We start from the raw sequence: 14,253 nt of genomic DNA, 5'->3' as shown, positions 1-14,253 counted from the left end.
AATGATGCTACATCAAGCAACCGACATTGCATTAACTCCATGAACATATTTGGCAATTGGAAAAATGCAACTATGCAGTGATGATTTGGGTATGTCACAAACTTCTATAAGCAAAGTAATCACACAAACAATTACAGCACTTTCAGAACTTTATTGTGTCGCTGTTCATTTCCTATCAAATATGTTAAGACATTACCATACACACACACACACACACACACACATATACAGTGGGTACGGAAAGTATTCAGACCCCCTTAAATTGCCTATAATTTTAAAGTGAAGGCTTATAATACACTTAAAGGTGCTATTTTATTTCCTTCTTGGACAACCAACCATAGTCTTCAAAAGGCTGTGTCATACCTAGCAACGGGGTCAGTCTCCTCACTAAGGTAAATGTTTTTGTCTTATCCTCACTCAGAGTTGCTCTTAGATTGGTCTTGAATCACTCTTTAGCTAAGACTCCTACATAGATTTTTTAAGCTAAATTAAGAGCTTTCTGAGAGGATTCTTTGAAGCTTTAAAGGGGTCATATGACATTTCTAAAAATAACTTTATTTTGTGTATTTGATCTAATGCAATGTGGTTTAAGGTTTAAAACACATTAAGTCCCACATACTGTACATTATTGTTTCTCTTCTATGCCCCGCCTTTCTGAAACACGTCGATTTTTACAAAGCTCATCGGTCTGAAAAGCGAGGTGTGCTCTGATTGGCCAGCTATCCAGTGCGTTGTGATTGGCCGAATACCTCAAGGGTGTGACGGAAATGCCCCTTACCATACTGTGATAGGCCTGTCCTAATACCCACACTTACAGTCTTTGCACTTGATCATTTGCCTACTTACATGACATATTTTCAGTAGTTTCATGAAGGGACACAGTATTATAAAAATGTAAGTTAAGTTTTTACAGAGCTTTATTTGCACATTTTGATTGTCAATACTTTGAAAATATGGTTAACAAGTGAAATTATTGGTGCAATATGAAGCATAAGTTGCTTCTTTTTGTTTACTTTGATCTTCAATACACTACAGCATTTGTAATTCTGTGATATTATCATATTAATTATAGCTATATATTATGTAACATCTATTAATTTAACTTACACTGGAAAGTTCTCATGCTTTTAAGGAACTTCCTGAACATAATAAATGATCAGACACACTTAGACTCAAACACCACTCTGAAGCAGTATTTTGGAGTAGTTTGGATTTCATGTGCATTAAGGGAACTGACCTTGATGATTGGATATTTATTTATTTGTTTGTTTGTTTGTTGTTGCTGTTAAATGTTGTAGATTTAGTGAGAAATGACCAAATGATAATCATTAAAATTACCAAATATATTTTGAGACAAAGTTCTTGTTAATGGTTTTCAGTTTTGTTTAAGGTGATTAAATCAACAGCTTTTTAACTGGGAAAAAAGTATTGTATTTGGGATAAAACCGCTGCTGTATATTGATACTTACTGATATTAATACATTTGCTGAAATAATAGTATGTCATGTCTGGACTTTTGAGTTGAAGTTTTTCCTGTGCCATGTTTGTAGTCTCCCCAGTTGTGTTATCTTGTTAAAGGGGTCATATGATGCTGCTAAAAAGAACATTATTTGGTGTATTTGGTGTAATGAAATATGTTTATGCGGTTCAAAAACACATTATTTTCCACATACTGTACATTATTGTTTCTCCTCTATGCCCCGTCTTTCTGAAACGCATCGATTTTTACAAAGCTCATCGGTCTGAAAAAGTGAGGTGTGCTGTGATTGGCCAGCTATCCAGTGCGTTATGATTGGTCGAATACCTCAAGCGTGTGACAGAAATGTTCACGGCGGCCTAGAGTGAGCGGAGGCCGGGGGATAAAGTGAGGAGCGGCCGGCGGGCTTGCGGCAACCACATGTGACGACCCCCGGCTGGACTCTGCTTCGTCCACGGTGAAAGCCGATCCGGCGATCCACAGCGCGAAGTTGATGGATTTCCTCAGAGACCACCACGGATCAGCTCCAGGCATGACGAAGCAGATATCATCCTCTTTTGGAAGGCCAAACAAAGTAGTTTCGCTTCACAACAAATCACACAGTGCCTTCACGACATGGCGGCAGCGGCAACAATACTACAGCGAGAATAAAAGTTACGCCTTCTTTCTTTGCGTGAACATTTGGGCAGCGTTAAGCAAATCTTCCCACATCGTGACGTAGACATGTGGGGGTGTGTTAGAACGAGCCGTTTTAGGTAGGCGTGGCTGACTCTGAACTTTTATAAAAAATATCTCTTTGGATTTGAGACTTTAGTCTTTGCAACTTTACAGATCTTCTTTATGCACCAAGAGCTTGTAACATAACAAAAATTGAAATCGCATCATATGACCCCTTTAAGCCTCTTTTATTTTAAAAACTTTTATTTAAAAAAAGTTAAAGGGATAGTTCACCCAAAAATATAAATCCAACATAAGAATTCACTTATCAACTAAACCTATAAGTCCTTTTGACATTGTCACTAAATTGCTTTAATGTTAAAGTGTCACTGATATTTATTTTCCCTGATAAGCTATTTTATTTTATTTTATTTACTTGCTTATGTACTTAAAACGTCTCAGATTGCAGTTTGGTCTGGAAAGAATACTAACAATATGGATATTGTATTGAGAGGATCAATCCTTAAATAAAAATATTTGTACCAAATGTTTCAACTAGACACTGTATTACTTATTTACAGTAAACATGAGTTTTTTGCTCAAATGCTGATAGAGTATACGTATTTACAAAGTCAGACATCAAATTCTCTAGTTAAAAGCTTAATGGGCCATTTATTATAATGGGAATATGTGCATTTTGTAAATAAAGTATTAAATAAAGTTGAAAGTTTTTAAGTTTAGGCCTGTTGACTATATTACTATAATTACTTATTATATCCACAGAAATTAGAGAAAAACAAATCCAGTATTATGGCGTTCATTCATAATACTTAGTAAAAAATTATGCCATTAAGCAAACATTTAAAATCAAAAATATTTTAAATGCTGTATTTATTTTGTTTCCACATTACTTTGGAGATTCAACGTGAACATATATTTATAATTAAAATGAAATCAATTGAATCAAATCAAATTAAATTTGATCAACTGTTCCAGTGTTTTGTAATAAAATCACATATTTCAATATATTTTATACATATTATATTATATACATATTTTAAATATTGTATATTAAAATGTTTACTACTTTGCATTTAAATATTTGAATAAGGGAACATTTAAAATTCTCACTACACATATTTCCAAACTGAATGACAGCATTGCTTGCTCTTTTGTGAGACTAATTTCAAAAGTTCCTATTATCAGCCTTTTTTCAAATATTGTGTAACACTACCTGACTCATGAGCGATATTCTATTCCCTCCTTCAGCTCTTCCTAAACCAATCATGTTCTAAGAGCTTGTCTAAAGTCACGCTGCTGCTCTTGCACTGGTTTAGCAGATCACAGCATTCTGTACAAGTTTTCAAGAAAGAACTGGTTAGTCACATACTGTGTGATACTTATGAACATGTGGCACGTGAATGTTGTCATATAAAGTATATTCTGAAATCTCATCATTTTTATCACAATCATTTTTTAGACGTTCTGTCTGCCACTTGTCTTATTTATATTTAAGAAGTTGATGAGGACTTCTTAAAGGGGTCATATGATGCTTTTTTAAAGATCATTATTTTGTGTATTTGGTGTAACAGAATATGTTGACATGCTTTAATGTTCAAAAAACACATTATTTTTCAAATACTGTACATTATTGTAGGTCCTCTATGCCCCGCCTCTCTCAAACGCTTCGTTTTCTACAAAGTCCCTCCTTCCGACAAGCGCAGTCTGCTCTGATTGGCCAGCTGACCCAGTGCATTGTGATTGGCCGAACACCGCAAGCACTCGTCGGAAATGTAACGATGTTTTGAGGCTGTGTGTGTCTAACAATGTTACTTTCATCGTGTGTTGTCTTCTTACCACTGGATAAAGTGGAGGAGGGAATCATCTGCATATCAACAAAGCTGATTCCATTCACCATTCTGAACAGCAAAACACCCAATGACTTGACCGTAGCTTTGACCGCTGGGCACTCTGTGTACTCTGTCCATGTAGGCAAGAGATTTTCAGAGTTGAACATCACTTGCTAGATTCATCTGCAAGCCATACGTTTATTTTTGAGATAACATTAGAGAAAATAGGACTAAATGCCCTAAAATGTCAAGCTACCTTCATAGTCAGAAGTTTCGAAGAGTTTGCCACAGCCAAAGTCTATTAATTTGAGCTGCAGTGTCTCTGTGTTGACCAGGATGTTGTCCGACTTGATGTCACGGTGAAAGACACCCCGATCAAGACAGTGTTTGGCTGCGAGCACCGCTTGGCGCATTAAGCCACGTGCCACAGTTTCTTCAAGAGAACCTCCGTTGCTCAAGGTGAAGCTGAGTAAGGTCTCACATGGATGTGGATATTCCAAAATCAAGATGTACCGATAATGCTGCTCAAACCACTCATACATTTGGACAATGTAGGGGCTTTTGGGAGGCTCTCGCGCCACCAGATTTAGAGACACTTCCACAAGTAGAGGTCTGGTACACCCAGGCTACAGAAAAGTGATAAGCAAAGAGTTAGCTATTGTCTTTGTGTCTTCCATGTGTGCATTTAGTTTATACAGTAGCGTATGAAGTCTGAAATCACTAGGAAAAATGGCTCCTTTTGGCATTCATTTCTAAGTGAAAGCAACATTTTATCTCAAATTAATTGACAATTTAAGTGAAAAAAGACCTTTTGTGCAACGGAATTAACATGGTCAATGCCTCAAATGTTCATATTTCATTAATGAGACATTATTTTTAAAGAAGCGTAGCCTATAGTTATTAAATTAAATATAATATTTTGTTTTTTTTGTTTTACAACTTTAGTATAGGGACCAATTCTCACTATTAGTTGCTTATTAGCATGCCTATGATTAACATATTGGCTGTTTATTAGTGCTTATAAAGCACATATTCTGCATGACCATATTCTAAATCCCTAATCCTAACCAATACCTGAATTTAACTACCTTACTAACTATTAATAAGCAGCAAATTAGGAGTTTATTGAGACAAAAGTAATAGTTAATGGTTGTTAATAGCGATAATTGAACTTCAAAATAAAGTGTGACCCTTTATTTTGCTTTACACTTTACACATCGTACAATTCTGGTTTATTTCCAATTTCAAAAGGTTCAGACTTCCAGATTTTCAATTTGCTCTCAGACTTTTGGAATCACCTGTACATTATATTTAAGTATATATACATATATATTATTTACATATTTAATAACTTGCCCACTTACAATGTAAATAAAGCAGTCCTGCTCCGACTTGGTTAAAAATTTGATGGCAACCTGAAAAGAGAATAAATAAATTGATAACATGATATATATTTCAATGTTTGTATATATGATGTTGGACAGTCTGTAAATTGTTTCACATCAAATGGAGTAACTCCTAGACAACCTCATGATATTATTAATACAAAAATGAATTATGTTTGAAAAATATACTTGAAAAATGTTTAAAGAAATGACTAATGCTTCACTCAAGTGAATTCTTTTTTTTTGGAATGTATTCATAATGATATTCTATACACTTGACATTATTACACCACATTTAACATTTAAAAATAAATGCTGAAGACGATATAACCATTTTTTAAACATGTGGGAAACTTTTTTCAGCCTGTAATAGTAGAGATAATTGTAAAATAGAACAAGTGGCAAAATGCTTTGATGAATAAAGTAAGACTGGTTTACCTTCTGGCCATCAGATCTACGAGTCCCCTCATAAACAGTGCCAAAATTTCCCGATCCCAGTGACACTCCCACAACATAAAGGGAGAAAAATGATCCTGTGAAGAAAGAAAGAAAGAAAGAAAGAATGTTACCATGTTAATATGACATTGCTACTGACTTTGATTATTACAGAAACTCCAAAAGTAGTTTAGTATGCTGCATGTCTGAATATTTATTAATGGCTTTTATAGAGATTTGTTTGTTACATGTATATTAATATTTCTTTTAACCATGGAATCAAGAAAATAACAACAAGATCAAACTAAAATGCTTCATGCGCCACATGATACATGCTGAATACTGGACAAGGGATTAGACAAATGGCTGGCTCATAAATACAAATGTGTCCCTGGACCACAAAACCAGTCATAAGGGTCCATTTTTCAAAATTCAGATTTATACATCATCAGAGGCTGAATAAATAAGCTTTCCATTGATGTATGGTTTGTTAGGATAGGACAATATTTGGCCGAGATACAACTATTTGAAAATCTGGAATCTGAGGGTGCAAAAAAATCTAAATATTGAGAAAATCGCCTTTAAAGTTGTCCTTAGCAATGCATATTACTAATCAAAAATTACGTTTTGATATATTTACAGTAGGAAATTTACAAAATATCTTCATGGAGCATGATCTTTACTTAATATCCTAATGATTTTTGGCATAAAAGCAAAATCTATAATTTTGACCCATACAGTGTATTTTTGGCTAAATATACCCCAGCGACTTAAAGGGGTGGTTCATTGCGATTTCACTTTTGTAACGTTAGTTAGTGTGTAATGTTGCTGTTTGAGCATAAACAATATCTGCAAAGTTGCAGCGCTGAAAGTTCAATGCAAACGGAGATATCGTCTTTTAAAATTCTGGCAGTTTAATGCCTACAAAAACGACTGGTAAGGGACTACAACGAGTAACTTCCCGGGTCCGTTACGTCAAGAACCCAGAATTTTACATAAACCCTGCCTCCGGGAACACGCAGCAAAGGGGGCGAGGCCATGCTGCGCTGCTTTAGAGAAGAGGAAGAGAAAACTAGAGGTGCATGTAAAAATCTAGTCATATATGAATCGCGATTCTGTCTTCTAACGATTCTAATGGATTCACAAGTTTGTGAATGTTCTAAAGCAGCTGTTCTTAATACTGTTCCTCACGTCCCCTGCTCTGCACACGCTCTGCATCTCTCTCTCTCTCTCTTTCTTATTCAGATCATCAGCTCAGTGAATACACTTATTTTCACATACTATAGCTATGAGAATCGCTATACATGGACGAGCGTGCGAACTGTATTAAAGCTTTAATCAGAAGCTAACAGAAGCAGTAGCATTTACAAATAACAGCGTATCTAAAAGTATGAGACAACAACAAACAAAAATGTTAGGCCTACCATTAAAACCATGCTTGCACAGGTTCTGTGCGATCCTCTTCGCTAATATCCTCTGCTTCTCAATCGGGCTCAAACTGATAAGCAATATAGACAACGTCATTGTTTACAATACAACCGGAGCACATGCCGCTATGTTGAGGGGCGGGACGTTTAGACACACGCTAGAGGCGGTTTAGCCAATCACAACACACTGGGCTAGCTAACCAATCAGAGCCCATCGTGTATTTCTGAGGGAGGGGCTTCATAAAAGCAGGAAATGATGAGAAGGGACAGAGAGGTGTGGAATAAAGGTAAATTATGTGAAAAATAATGCGTTTTTTAACAAACTAAGCATTAACACATGTTAGACTGCACCCCATACACACAATCAAGCCTAGAAAAAAAACAGTCAACCACCCCTTTAAGACTGGTTTTGTGGTCCAGGGTCACAAATGTGAAACAGCTGGAGAAAAATAAAAATAAGTGAAAACTGAAAGAAACAATCAAAACACACACACACACACACACACACAACTATAGGACAGAGTGATAATAATCACAAAAGACTCACCGACAGCTGGACCCGGAAGTGATGATAACTCCGAATGAAGGCCAGACGGACCTGGGACAGGTTCTGGCTTGGGATCAGGAGTCAGCTCAAGATTGGACTGACGTGAGACATTCACCAGCTGAGAATCAACCAGATCGGTATGAGGTGTCAACTCAAGATTGCATGCACCTAGCTGGGGATCAGCCAGATCTTGGGGAGCCATTGGCTCAAGGCTTGATGGAGCTGGTCCAGGTAATGGATCAGGACTGGTTGGATCACTGTCAGGTGTCAGCTGGAGACTAGATGGACCCGAGACAGAGGAAGGCTCAGGATCAGCTGGATCGGTGGTACGTGTCATCTCGACACTTGGGACAGCTGTTAACTCAGACTTGAGACCAGATGGGCCAGGGTCAGTCGTTAACTCTAAACCGAGGCCGGATGGACCTGGCTGAGGATCAGCCATCAGCCATGGCTCTGGGTCTACTTTGTTGCCCCTGTAGCAATACAGGGCTGTACGCTTTACAGCCCTCCACGTTTGCCAGAAGAATGCACACATGCCTTTCTTCTTCCTCATTTTGGTCAGCTTTTCTAGAAAGTGGCATAGAAGACAATTGAAATTATCACCAGAGATCATAAGTGAAATATTGAGGTTAGCCCTCATGAAGAAACAAGTACACAGAATTTTATATACATTTTATGTACATGTAATTTTAACTACTGTTTGCTATTTTAAATTAAATTAAAAGGTAATATATCTTAAATGCACTGAATTATAACCTCATCACAAATCTGTAATTACCAAATATTTAAACACATGCTACACAAGTTTCAATAGAATTGACATTAACATTTTAGTTGATCATAAATTCTGTCAGTGCATTTTTACCATATTTCAAAGACAGAAATAATGACGAAATGACATGCAGTATAAAGATGTACTTAAGTCCTAAGTGGGTTGAAAAAAGTTCATAATAAACATAAATATAGACTTTTATTGCAAATATCATGCAATTGAGGAAACATTACATTCAGCTGTATTATTGTACAGTAGGGCTCAATATTAAGCCTTGACATTTGATTGTCATAATCGGTCATTCAATAATCGGTTCAGGTAAAAAGGTTACTTGTCTGGAAGAAACGTTTATTTTTATTTTTATTTCTTTCTCCGTAATTTATTCTGTAGTAATATACTCATCAGTGTTCCAACAGCTCTTATTAAATAAGCATATTTCCCCACTTAAACTGATTTCCAGGGGTTCCCCCCTTAACCACTATGTAGGCCTATGTGTCATCTTTTATGTCAAATTCTTAAACTGTATCAATAAATTCTGCTCTGCTGTGATTATTGTTTGGAAGAGATTTTTCATCGGTCAAATGGTGTCTAAAATGTAGTAAGTGATATTAACTACTTGCTTATTGAACGTATAAAATTGATGTCACATTTGCAATCCTACTGCTATTCGGGAAAACATATGCATATCATATGTTATAAATATGAAAATGAATGTTGAGCCCTGCTTTTACAGTATATTTCCGTGAGTACTTTTGCTAAAGGCATACTTAAATTTCACAAAGACTGACATAAATTTCCACACTGGCTTAACTAAAAAAAAGAAAAAGAAAAGAAAAAAGAAAGATACCTGCTGGCCTGTTCTGTCCAGCGTCTCTTGGGTCAGTAGTGTTCCAGACGTCTGTGTAGAGTTACTCAACATCAGCTGAGCATCTGCAGACACTGAACTGCTGGAATTGAGCTCCACTGACTCTGACTGAAAATGATATGTTCTGTATGTTGATAGACTGTGAATCTGCTCAGGTGATTGATCGTCTTCGCTACTGGACGGATTCTCAGTCACCTGAAAGCAAGCGGAATTCTCGGTAGGAATAATATACACTATGCTTTCACGAGCATTCTAAGAATTGTGCAGTGTTGCCAGATTGGGCGGGTTCCAGCGCAATTGAGCTTTTTTTTTCGTTTTTTGATCGTGCTGGACCAGAGAAAAAAATGGCAATTGTGCCGGTGTACAAAAAATTGGGAAGGTTTTTGAAAATGACTGACGTTTTTGAACATTTTCAACACTTTGAACACGTATAATTAAGAATTGGGTTGTTTCACCTCATATTATGTTTGTTTTGATGCATTCATAATAAATCCATGCTTCTGTTTATGCTTCATTTGTTGTTTGCTCATCTGGATTTAATTTCATATATGTATGTACACATGTAAGTTGAGTTTAATTGGGTTGGGGTCCACTTGTGACGTAATAATATACACTATGCTTTCACGAGCATTCTAAGAATTGTGCAGTGTTGCCAGATTGGGCGGGTTCCAGCGCAATAGAGCTTTTTTTTCGTTTTTTGATCGTGCTGGACCAGAGAAAAAATGCCAATTGTGCCGGTGTACAAAAAATTGGGAAGGTTTTTGAAAATGACTGACGTTTTTGAACATTTTCAACACTTTGAACACGTATAATTAAGAATTGGGTTGTTTCACCTCATATTATGTTTGTTTTGATGCATTCATAATAAATCCATGCTTCTGTTTATGCTTCATTTGTTGTTTGCTCATCTGGATTTAATTTCATATATGTATGTACACATGTAAGTTGAGTTTAATTGGGTTGGGGTGCTGTGAAAAAAAAAAAAACACTACAAAGGGGGGCCATGCTTTCAAAAAGTTTGGGAACCACTGGTCTACCATAGTGATCATAATACAGTAAATCACTTTTTTGACTTGACTCTTCAAATAAAAACTTAACGTCAGCAGGTGGCGACAAGTGGCTGTTAGAATCAGAAAGTTCTTTATTGCCAGGTAGGCTTCAGAATCACGGTATCCATACCGTGAAAATAAAATAATAAAATAAAATAATAAAATAAAATTAAATAGAATTATTTAATTTTATTTCATATTAAATAAAATAAAATAAAATAAAATTAAATTAAAAAATAAATAAATAAAATAAAATAAAATAGTGATTCTCCATTCACAATGTATGCAGAATTGTGAATGTCATGGTCATTTATCCACATGTAATGAAAACAAATAAATGACTTTAATTTAAAAGATAAAGCATCAGCGATGTGGTCACATGAGCCTCAGTATGTATAAATGTATGGGGGCGGGGCTAAACCCCTAATCTATCCCAACCTAGCAACACCCCTGATTCCACCTGTGGTAGGAAATGTCTTTAAATAACTGTTACTCTGAAATCAGAGCACACTGAATGACAATTGAAATCAAATATGGGTCTATGACACCTGCATCGGCATGTGCATACAGGTCTGACCAGGACTTTGCAACTTTTATACTGTCCAGACTGGTATTCTCTCTCTCTCTCACACACACACACACACACAAATACGTTGTGTTTCCATGTTTTTTGGGGACATTCCCTAGGAGGAATGGTTTTCATACTGTACAAACTGTATTTTCTATCACTCTACACCAACCCTGTACCTAAACCTACCCATCGCAGGAAACTTCCTGCATTTTTAGATTTTCAAAAAAAACTTTTGTATGATTTATAAGCTTGTTTTCTCATGGGGACCTAAAAAATATCCCCACAAGGCCAACATGTACTGGTATTACTATCCTTGTGGGGACATTTGGTCCCCATAACATGATAAATACCAGCTACACACACACATTCAACTAATTTTACTTTTACATATTACCCTATTTCTGACTAGAATCTGAGCATATCACACCAGTCCTCGGGTCCTTACACTGGCTTCCAGTTACATTTAGGATTGATTTTAAAGTACCATTCAGCTAATTTTACTTTTACATATTACCCTATTTCTGACTAGAACCAGAAAATCTGAGCATATTACACTTGTCCTCAGGTCCTTACACTGGCTTCCAGTTACATTTAGGATTGATTTTGCATTTATTTAGCTATTACCGCAGCGGAATCAGCTTCCAGAAGAGATCAGATGTGCTAAAACATTAGTCTCATTTAAATCTAGACTCAAAACTCATCTGTTTAGCTGTGCATTTACTGAATGAGCACTGTGCTACGTCCGAACTGATTGCAATGTATTTTATATATAATCATTTTCTATTCTTAACTGTTTTAAATTCATTTTAAATCAATCATTTTACTGTTGCGATTATTTTTAATGATTATTTGACTTGCTTTTATGTAAAGCACTTTCAATTACCATTGTGTGTGAAGTGTGCTATATAAATAAACTTGCCTTGCCTATTTACTTATTTTACTACACCAAGCTAATATTGTTAAGCAATATATTTTGAGATAATCTTCTTTAAGTAGTCAAAAAAAAAATCTCTGGGAATAATGGAAGCGTACATGTGCATCATTATTTTATTTTTGTAATGGATATGCTAATTAAAACATTTCCCCGTTAGTATTTAAATACATTTTAGTTGTAAATATGAAATAATTTATAACAATTAGGTTAGAAAGAAATACCTTAAAACACGCTTTGAATAGTTTAAAGGTCATGACCACCAATTTATCTGTCCCGAGACTACATTTCCCATACTGCATTGCAATGAAAACAGGAAGAAAGACACCATGAGGAAATATTTCCCCAAAATGAATCAGAGAGCGATGGAGGGATATTGTGGCGTGGAATGAGTCGTGAACACAGCGCATCAGCCAACAGCAGATGGAAGAGATCGAGAGAGAGAGGGAATACGTGTTCCATGAGCTGAACTCTGTGCTGGACATCTCATATGATGGAACGGGCGATGGAGCATTTGAATGTACAGCTGAACCGACTGACGCGTTCTCTGCGTCGCGCGAGGACTGTGGAACTCCCAGAAGGTGAGACGTCACGCGATACAATACAAACATTCTTATTTTTGAGGACTACTGAAGTTGTCAATGCGATGCTTGATACGTTGTAATAATCTCGTCTTCCGGCAGGGATTCCTGTCTAAAGGCCATACACGTTCATCCACCTTTATCCATATATGGCCATTTACTACAAAATACCTCAAATTGTATTTGGATGATTCACACGAAAACACGCCCGTTCATATTCCATAACAAAATCAAATGATGAAGAAGGAAAACAATAAAGAGGTGTTGTGGTAAAAAAAATAAAAATAATTGTAAAAAAAATTAAAAGCAGTAACGTTATGCTTTCTCGGCAGCTCCGCCACTACCAGGTGCAGTTAGAAATGTACTAAAAACAAGCCTATCGCAAGACATCTGGTAGGGGGGGCACCTGGGGTGGCCAGCTAAATTTCAGGGGGGGCCGGTGCCACCCCTGGCTACCACGTAGACACGCCCCTACCTAACAGACCACTCAGATCATTAGGATCGAGTCGGTTAGAAATACCAAGGGTTCACACAAAACAAGGGGAATCTGCTTTTAGCTATTATGCGCATTTATTTAGCTATTACCGCAGCGGAATCAGCTTCCAGAAGAGATCAGATGTGCTAAAACATTAGTCTCATTTAAATCTAGACTCAAAACTCATCTGTTTAGCTGTGCATTTACTGAATGAGCACTGTGCTACGTCCGAACTGATTGCAATGTATTTTATATATAATCATTTTCTATTCTTAACTGTTTTAAATTCATTTTAAATCAATCATTTTACTGTTGCGATTATTTTTAATGATTATTTGACTTGCTTTTATGTAAAGCACTTTCAATTGCCATTGTGTGTGAAGTGTGCTATATAAATAAACTTGCCTTGCCTATTTACTTATTTTACTACACCAAGCTAATATTGTTAAGCAATATATTTTGAGATAATCTTCTTTAAGTAGTCAAAAAAAAAATCTCTGGGAATAATGGAAGCGTACATGTGCATCATTATTTTATTTTTGTAATGGATATGCTAATTAAAACATTTCCCCGTTAGTATTTAAATACATTTTAGTTGTAAATATGAAATAATTTATAACAATTAGGTTAGAAAGAAATACCTTAAAACACGCTTTGAATAGTTTAAAGGTCATGACCACCAATTTATCTGTCCCGAGACTACATTTCCCATACTGCATTGCAATGAAAACAGGAAGAAAGACACCATGAGGAAATATTTCCCCAAAATGAATCAGAGAGCGATGGAGGGATATTGTGGCGTGGAATGAGTCGTGAACACAGCGCATCAGCCAACAGCAGATGGAAGAGATCGAGAGAGAGAGGGAATACGTGTTCCATGAGCTGAACTCTGTGCTGGACATCTCATATGATGGAACGGGCGATGGAGCATTTGAATGTACAGCTGAACCGACTGACGCGTTCTCTGCGTCGCGCGAGGACTGTGGAACTCCCAGAAGGTGAGACGTCACGCGATACAATACAAACATTCTTATTTTTGAGGACTACTGAAGTTGTCAATGCGATGCTTGATACGTTGTAATAATCTCGTCTTCCGGCAGGGATTCCTTTTTATACATACATAATATAAATATATACAGTGCACACATATATAATATGTAAACATAAACTTTTATTTTGGATGCGTTTAATCGTGGTTAATCGTTTGACAGCACTAATATATATATATATA

At 36.3% G+C, this 14,253-nt stretch overlaps 1 protein-coding gene across 1 annotated transcript in view; it reads left to right on the top strand.

Moving 5' to 3' along the window:
• The first annotated feature begins 13,741 nt into the window (after window positions 1–13,741).
• LOC107598938 (E3 ubiquitin-protein ligase HACE1-like) overlaps window positions 13,742–14,253 on the top strand; it is a 33,760-nt gene continuing 33,248 nt past the window's right edge. The window contains 1 exon segment of the mRNA XM_016290381.1: window positions 13,742–14,020. Within this exon segment, the coding sequence (XP_016145867.1) occupies window positions 13,930–14,020 (91 nt within the window). The 5' untranslated portion in view covers window positions 13,742–13,929.

Source organism: Sinocyclocheilus grahami, unplaced genomic scaffold, assembly GCF_001515645.1.
Source record: "Sinocyclocheilus grahami isolate Dianchi unplaced genomic scaffold, SAMN03320097.WGS_v1.1 scaffold258.1, whole genome shotgun sequence".
Taxonomy (NCBI): domain Eukaryota; kingdom Metazoa; phylum Chordata; class Actinopteri; order Cypriniformes; family Cyprinidae; genus Sinocyclocheilus; species Sinocyclocheilus grahami.
Note: the sequence above shows the minus strand (reverse complement) of the source record. Positions and strands in the feature narration are given on the sequence as shown.